At 41.7% G+C, this 9209-nt stretch overlaps 1 protein-coding gene across 1 annotated transcript; it reads left to right on the forward strand.

Annotated features, from left to right (window-relative positions):
• The first annotated feature begins 2157 nt into the window (after window positions 1-2157).
• On the forward strand, window positions 2158-7856 carry LOC136811905 (uncharacterized). The gene is made up of 3 exons (XM_067068528.1): window positions 2158-3136; window positions 3183-7344; window positions 7580-7856. Exons 1-3 carry the CDS (start codon window positions 2158-2160, stop codon window positions 7854-7856), a joined length of 5418 nt encoding a protein of 1805 aa, XP_066924629.1.
• The last annotated feature ends 1353 nt before the right edge of the window (window positions 7857-9209 follow it).

Genomic DNA, 9209 nt, shown 5'->3' on the forward strand with positions numbered 1-9209 from the left:
GACTTAGTGGTTTCACCTGTTCATGATGATTCCATCCGTATTCACCTCCCTCGTACATACAGTCAATCAGACTTGCCCGTTGACGATGAAGATGTACCAACAAAGGAAAGATTGATCCAGTGGAAGTACCTACAGCCAATTTCAAGTTTCCTTCCTTCTTCAAGTCAACACATCAAAGTTGGGCTTTTGATCGGAAGCAATTGCCCTCAAGCCCTTGAACCATTGGAAACCATTGCTAGTCAAAAGAATGGTCCATTCGCATATCGAACAAGATTGGGATGGTGTGTTTCAGGACCAATCAATTCCTCCAATTCGAGCTCGAATACACAAAGATTATCAGTCAATCGAACCGGTAGGCCTACCGAAAAATCGTTTTCGTGTTTTCGTAACCAAACAAAAGTCAAGGAGGTTGATCTTAAAGAAATGCTACTCACTATGTACAGACACGACTTCAATGAAGCTCCATCTTCTGGCCTTGCAAGTAATGATGAAAAGCAGACGTGTTTTTCCCAGAACGACAAGAAGTTTATGAAGATGATGCAAGAAGAAAGCAAGTTCGTAGATGGTCAGTATGTGTTACCATTACCATTTCGAGACCGAAACACTAATGTTCCAAACAATCGTGGTCAAGCTGTTAAAAGAGCCATTTACCTCAAGAAGAAATTGACAGCTAATGACAAATTCTTCACAGATTACCAAGCCTTCATGAAGACCATCATCGATAAAGGCTATGCAGTACCATGTCAAACTGAACCTAATGATGGTAAGACTTGGTACATCCCACACCATGGGGTTTACCACCCCAGGAAACCTGACAAGATTCGTGTCGTGTTCGACTGTAGTGCCAAATTCAAAGACATATCTCTAAACTCGATGCTGCTACAGGGTCCTGATCTCACAAATCAACTTGTTGGCGTACTGTCCAGATTCAGAAAAGAGCCAGTTGGATTTTTCGGAGACATCGAGAAGATGTTCTACAGAGTCAAAGTTCCTGATGATCAACAGGACTTCTTGAGATTCCTTTGGTGGAAAGATGGAGACTTGAACTCAGAACTGAAGGAGTACAGGTTGACTGNTTGTTTTGGTGTCGTGGAAAACTTTTTTAGTTAGTATCTATTTTGGTTTGTATTTAGTCAGTAAACTTTTATTTCTATCCTATCTATGTTCTAATGTGTTTGCTTGTATAGCCCTAGGTTAAGATAGCTTTAGGATAAAGTTTTTCGTTTGTACATATTCTAAGAGTTTGTATTTTTTGTGTTTTAGCGTTTGGAATAGCAATCCAATCAGTGAAAATTATCGCACACCTTTCGTATCCTCCCAACGTCCCCTGTGGCCGTTACAGTAAAAAAGTTATCACCATATCGTATGCTTCGCATTGCTATCTCAACCGTTTCGTTTCGATTCTCGTTTCTTACCGATTCTCGTATCGTATCGAATCTCGTATCTAATTTCGTATTTAACCAGTTTGCAAAAACTGGTCTCGTATCTCGTATCCAATCGAATCTCTATTGACTCGATTTCGTATCGTATTTAGTCGATTCCGGCCAAATCGACCTCGTATCCTCAAAATCATCAAATGTTGTTTTGATTTGAACTCGTATCGATCTAATCGAATTTCATCGATTCTATCGAATCCAATCGAATTTTATCGATCTAATCGAATTCAATCGAATTTTATCGATTTCATCGAATCGATTTCAATCGATTTCATCGAAATTTTTATCGAATTAATCATCGAATCTCAATCGAATCGTTTTATCAAAAAATCGACTCGTGTACAGTCGCTTTGAATCGAATTTATCGAATCCAATCGTGTTATCGATTTCTGTTCGCAATCGTATCGCACATATCGTTATCGCTATTTTATCGTTTTACATCCAGCCAGTTTCAGTTTTCTACCGTGTTCATTCACTCGCATTTCAATGGCGTCTAAACGCGCGGGCCGCGGCGTGCAGCACCGCCCAGTAACACGTGGTATATTGACACAGCACGCCCTTTGGCAAGAAGATCGCTTGAAACTCCAGAAAATCGTTAAAGAAAAGATTGCTAAAGTAAAGGCTATGTTAGAGATCAATCAATTCAGAAGATGTCGAAGAAGGTTATGCAGAGTTAGAAAGATATTTCAAACAGTTGCTAGTGGCTCACACAAAATGTCAGATGTTGTTAGAACATGACGAACCGAAGTATTCTGACTTGGTCGAAAAACTAGACAAATCAGTTCATCTCATCAAGAGAAGAATCATTGAAAGATCGTTGAATGGATCTGTTGGTCCCAGTAGTCAAGAACCAAGAACTCCACAGAACTCCACAGAACTTAGAACTCAACAAGAACAAGTCGAATCAAGAAAGCTAGAATCTGAGGCAGGTGCTATCAAGAACGCTCATCTGATGGAGTTAGCCAGACTCAAACAGCTAAAGTTAGAGCAACAGTATATCACGAAAAAGAGGCAAGCTCAAATCGAGGCAGAATTGATCGATAATGAACTCCAAATTGCCATTGCTCAGTCGAAGCTAGAAGTATTCTCCAAAACAGATCCATTAGTAGACATACCTTACGACATTCCATCAAATGAAAGCTATGTCAATGATTATGTTGCCAAGCACAGTACTCCTGCTGTCGATGCTCCAATCAAGGTGCCACACCCTCCATCTCTGCCAAAATCTTACGCTGTTTCTTCTGCCAGTCTATCTTTCAGAAGACGATTGTCACCACTGAATAATGATGCTTTGTCTGTAGCTCCATCTCAGAGTATCTCCGTCGCTCCACCTCTTCCAGTTTCTGGGTACACCCAAGGAAACCTGCCACGCCCTCAGGCTGCTTCAAACGACTTGTTAAATCACCCAATCAATTTATCAAAAAGGGCGTATACCATTCGAAACAATCCACAGAGTTCTTCTTCTTCACTTGCTGTGGCTGAGACCTCACCTCGTCATTCACCACAACGACCGGTGGACCAGACTTATGACCTGTTTTCACAGATGATGGGTTATCTTCAAGCCCCAGATGCTGATATCAGTCCATTCTATGGAAACCCCTTGAACTTCGAATTCTTCATGGCTTCTTTCCATGAGGCTGTCGAACGGAAAATTAGAGATCCAAAAGGCTGTCTTACAAGACTTCTCCGTTATCTGAAAGGTGAACCACACGAACTCGTTCCAAGGATGCATTCATATGGCTTCAGATCAAGGATTCAAATATGCCAAGGAATTGCTGAAAAAACGTTATGGAGACCCATACAGAGTGTACAGCGAGTACATGAAAGAACTCAAAGAATGGCCAAAGATCAAACCAAATGACGCCCAAGCCTTCAGGAAATTTCATTCGTTTCTGATCAAATTCAAGTCAACTACAGATTGTCACAAGTCGTCAAGATCGAACAGTCCAGAAGTGCTTCAAACCCTCAGTAAAAAGATACCATCTTACCTGCAAAACCGTTGGGGAAAGATTGTTCTGAAGGTACGTAAAGTCGGTGGCGAAGCTACATTGGAACATTTCATTCAACTCATCGAAGATGAAGTTACGTTGGTGAATGACCCATTGTTTTCTCATGGTGCATTGAGTGACCCAAAGTCAAAGCCGGAGAAGAAAGGACCTTTCGTGAAGACTGGACTCAACAAAGTACCTCCTTCTGACAACAGACGTAAACTTAAGTGCATATTATGTGATCAAAATCATGACTTGGATGATTGTGCCAATTTCATCAAGCTACCTCCAAAGGATCGCCATGACTACGTATTCAACAAGCGACTCTGTTATTGCTGCTTGAAGCCAACAAGCAGTAAACACACAGCAAAGACATGCAACCGAAAGAAGAAGTGCACATCTTGTGAAGAGCTGCACCCAACAAGTCTACATGACTACTATGTCCCGCCAACGAAAACAGGACGTATTGCTTCTAATCTCGACGACTCGATTGGATTATGTGTCGTACCAGTCAGGCTGTTTCACAAAGACAGTCCAAATTTCGTAAAAACCTTTGCTCTTTTGGATAATGGGAGTCAAGGGACGTTTATCAACACTGATTTTCTACAAGAAATCGATGCTAGTAGTACCACCACTTCATTATCCATCAAGACAATTCATGGCGAGAAAACAGAAAGATGCAGGGCTGTCGATGACTTAGTGGTTTCACCTGTTCATGATGATTCCATCCGTATTCACCTCCCTCGTACATACAGTCAATCAGACTTGCCCGTTGACGATGAAGATGTACCAACAAAGGAAAGATTGATCCAGTGGAAGTACCTACAGCCAATTTCAAGTTTCCTTCCTTCTTCAAGTCAACACATCAAAGTTGGGCTTTTGATCGGAAGCAATTGCCCTCAAGCCCTTGAACCATTGGAAACCATTGCTAGTCAAAAGAATGGTCCATTCGCATATCGAACAAGATTGGGATGGTGTGTTTCAGGACCAATCAATTCCTCCAATTCGAGCTCGAATACACAAAGATTATCAGTCAATCGAACCGGTAGGCCTACCGAAAAATCGTTTTCGTGTTTTCGTAACCAAACAAAAGTCAAGGAGGTTGATCTTAAAGAAATGCTACTCACTATGTACAGACACGACTTCAATGAAGCTCCATCTTCTGGCCTTGCAAGTAATGATGAAAAGCAGACGTGTTTTTCCCAGAACGACAAGAAGTTTATGAAGATGATGCAAGAAGAAAGCAAGTTCGTAGATGGTCAGTATGTGTTACCATTACCATTTCGAGACCGAAACACTAATGTTCCAAACAATCGTGGTCAAGCTGTTAAAAGAGCCATTTACCTCAAGAAGAAATTGACAGCTAATGACAAATTCTTCACAGATTACCAAGCCTTCATGAAGACCATCATCGATAAAGGCTATGCAGTACCATGTCAAACTGAACCTAATGATGGTAAGACTTGGTACATCCCACACCATGGGGTTTACCACCCCAGGAAACCTGACAAGATTCGTGTCGTGTTCGACTGTAGTGCCAAATTCAAAGACATATCTCTAAACTCGATGCTGCTACAGGGTCCTGATCTCACAAATCAACTTGTTGGCGTACTGTCCAGATTCAGAAAAGAGCCAGTTGGATTTTTCGGAGACATCGAGAAGATGTTCTACAGAGTCAAAGTTCCTGATGATCAACAGGACTTCTTGAGATTCCTTTGGTGGAAAGATGGAGACTTGAACTCAGAACTGAAGGAGTACAGGTTGACTGTTCATCTACAAGGTGCAATTTCATCTCCAAGTTGTGCCAACTTTGCTCTTCGAAAGACTGCAGACGACAATTCAGAAAAATACGACCCAGAAGTAACATCGATTCTGAAAGAAAGCTTCTATGTGGATGATCTACTGAAATCCACGACCACTGAGGAGAAAGCAAAACAGCTATTATGGGATACCAAAGCACTTTGCAATGATGGTGGATTCAATCTTGTGCAACTTGGATCTACCTCAAGAGCAATCATTGATACAATTCCAGTTGAAGACAGAATGAAAGGAATCAAAAACCTCGACTCATCCACATCAACCTTGCCAATAGAAAGAGTGTTGGGTGTGTCTTGGTGCATCCAAAACGACGAGTTCAACTTCAGAATTGTTCTCAAAGACAAACCATTAACAAGGCGTGGTATATTGTCATCAGTAAGCTCAATCTACGATCCACTTGGATTTGCAGCACCTGTCATGCTGCTCATCAAACGCTTACTTCAAAAGCTCATCAAAGACGACAAAAGCTGGGATGACCAAATCTCTGGCGAAGAGCGTGCCATATGGGAGAAATGGAGATTGCAGCTTCCCAGTCTAGAAAACGTAACCATCAAACGATGCTTCAAGCCTGAAAACTTTGGCAAAGTCGTCAAAGCAACTGCCCACCACTTCTCTGACGGATCAACCATTGGTTATGGCCAATGCAGTTATCTGCAGCTGACAGATGATAAAGAGCAAATCTCAACAAGTTTCCTGATGGGAAAATCACGTGTTGCACCCCTAAAACAGATTACAGTTCCTAGAATGGAATTGACAGCCGCTGTAACGTCTATCAAAGTTTCTAACCTGCTCAACCAAGAACTGAAGTATGAAAACCTGGAGCATGTGTTTTGGACGGACAGCAAAGTAGTCCTGGGTTACATCAACAACGAAAGCAAATCCTTCCATGTATTCGTCGCAAATCGAATAGAAATAATTCGCGACAACTCAACCAACAAACAATGGAATCATGTCCCAGGCAAAATCAATAGTAGTGATATTGGTTCAAGAGGAATCGAGGCATCAAAACTCAATGAAAGTAGATGGCTTCAAGGCCCTGAATTCCTCCAGAAACCCTACAAAACTGAAACTGAAGCCGCAATCTATGACGTTTCACCTGATGATCCAGAGGTGAAAACAAAGAAGAAAGTCTTGATGATCAAAGGTCACAGTGAGCAAACGAGCTTCATCAATCATCTCATTTCACAGACAAATAACTGGTGGAAGCTGAAAAGAGTTATTGCAAGAATAATGATATGGAGATCAAAACAGTCTAATTACACCCAAATCACCTTAGACGACATGCAAGCAGCAGAAGTAACAGTCATCAAGCTGATACAACAGAATTCATTCCATAAAGACATCTCTTCTCTGACAAACAAAGAGGAGAAGTACACTGGTCAGCTATCTTCATTGAACCCATTCGTCGACGACAATGGTTTACTTCGAGTTGGAGGTCGTCTTCGAAAATCAAACCTCAACCCAGAATGCAAGAACCCTATTATCTTACCAAAGAAACATGCATTGTCAAGAATGATTGTCAGTTGGTATCATTCAAAAGTAGCTCACTGTGGAAGAGGAATTACAATGAATGCTGTTCGCACTGCTGGCTATTGGATTGTCAACCTCAACTCACTCACAAGATCAATTATCAAAGATTGTGTCAAGTGTCGTCGCAACAGAGGAAAGTGTTCCACACAACTGATGGCAGACCTACCTACAGAAAGAACAGAAGAAGTCCCTCCATTCACCTACGTTGGGGTCGATATGTTCGGCCCATTTCAAGTCAAAGAACGAAGATCCACTTTAAAGAAGTTCGTCGCCCTTTTCACTTGCTTAAACACACGAGCAGTTCATCTAGAGAGCTCCGGTCATATGGACACTGATCACTTCATCATGATGCTGAGACGCTTCATTGGTCGCAGAGGTCAAGTTCGACTGCTTCGCTCCGACAACGGCACCAACTTCGTCGGCTGCGACAACGAAATGAAACGAGCAATCAATGAAATGGACGACAAGACAATTGAAATCTTCCTCCAACAACAAGGTGGCGAATGGATGGGATGGAAGAGAAATCCCCCCTCATCAAGTCATATGGGAGGCGCTTGGGAGCGCCTCATAAGGTCAGCCCGGTCAATTTTTTCTTCTTTAATTTACAATCATGGGCTGAGTCTTAACAACGAGGCGTTTTCTCACTCTTCTAGTTGAAATTGAGGCTATCATCAACTCTAGACCTTTGACAGACACTTTGTCTGATGATAGTGAACTGCCACTATCACCAATTAATCTTTTAACAATGAAAAGCAGGGTAGTTCTCCCGCCACCAGGAAACTACTCTGCCAACGATCTCTATTCCAGGAGACGCTGGCGACGAGTACAACACATCGCCAATGAATTCTGGAGCAGATGGAGAAAAGAGTATCTGCAAACGTTGCAACGACGATCAAAATGGCAACACAAGATCCGAAACTTTTCAATCGGCGACGTTGTCCTACTGAAAGAAACCAATTTTCGAAACGATTGGCAGTTAGCAAGGATTACTGAGGTGTTCAAAGATGAAAACAACGTCGTCCGCAGTTGTCAAATTCGAACGCAACGTGGCCTGCCAATCCACAAACTCGTCTCGTCCGAATAAAAACGTTCGCTCCTGTGCTGTGTTCCTGCTGGGGCCCGCCGGTGAGGCCGAAGACCTTTCCTGTGCTGTGTTCCTGTTGGGGCCGCCGGTGAGGCCGAAGTCCTTTCCTGTGCTGAGTTCCTGCTGGGGCCGCCGGTGAGGCCGAAGATCGTTTTAATGGTTGTATGTTGTAGTATGTTGTGTTATGATAGTGATACGATACTTTTATATCACGAACTGAATTTGGTATGTTGATTCCCCGCCGAGGATGCTCAATAAGAGAAAAGATGAACTTTTCTGGGGAGCCATGTGACGGCCGCTGGCCTTTGTTTTGATATGTTTTAATTTTATATTACGTCATTAGTCACTTGGGATTGCGTCTCTCATTGTCTTCAGTGTATTCGATTTTATTGCGTCTTTTGTGTGTCATCTTAGTAATATGTTTATAATGTATATAATTAGGTCATTAGGGAATTGTAGAATTTTGAGGCGTATGAATTAAATTGTAAACGAATTTTCTACATTTATGTAACAGTAGTAATGTTGTGTATGTGATGTGAAGTCCAATTTTTGGTGTGCTTGTTTTGGTGTCGTGGAAAACTTTTTTAGTTAGTATCTATTTTGGTTTGTATTTAGTCAGTAAACTTTTATTTCTATCCTATCTATGTTCTAATGTGTTTGCTTGTATAGCCCTAGGTTAAGATAGCTTTAGGATAAAGTTTTTCGTTTGTACATATTCTAAGAGTTTGTATTTTTTGTGTTTTAGCGTTTGGAATAGCAATCCAATCAGTGAAAATTATCGCACACCTTTCGTATCCTCCCAACGTCCCCTGTGGCCGTTACACTTGCAGCTTCCCAACATCAAAACTCTCAAACATCACAAGCCGAATGAAATTACTTTCGATTTTCCGTAGAAATTATGCGATGAACAATCTGGGGGTCAATGAATTGACGATCGAACGCAATCGAACATCAATCGAACGCAATCGAACATCAATCGAATCTGAAAATTGCGGTAATATTCGATTGAGATTCGATTGCGTTCGACAATCGAATTTCAATCGGTCGATTGCGTTCGATTTGGTTCGACTGGTTCGATCGTCGATTCCGTTCGATTGAGATCGTCTGGTCATCAGGCTGCTGCCAGGTCTGCCAGGTGTCAGGTTTGATTGAACCCCTTTGGTAGGGTGGACAGGCCAAAATTTTCCCCTCAATTTTTAGAAACCAAACTTATTTTATTTGAAAGTCCTTACCTTTGTGAGAAAAATGAGGGGTCATTTATTAGAATTGGTTAAGTATTCCCAAAGTTATTCCATTTTCAAAACACAAAAAAATCACCTTTTCAAAGAATCGCCTCCTTACACCACGCCAGCA

The sequence above is a fragment of the Clytia hemisphaerica genome, unplaced genomic scaffold, assembly GCF_902728285.1.
Source record: "Clytia hemisphaerica strain Z4C2 unplaced genomic scaffold, Clytia hemisphaerica genome assembly, whole genome shotgun sequence".
Taxonomy (NCBI): domain Eukaryota; kingdom Metazoa; phylum Cnidaria; class Hydrozoa; order Leptothecata; family Clytiidae; genus Clytia; species Clytia hemisphaerica.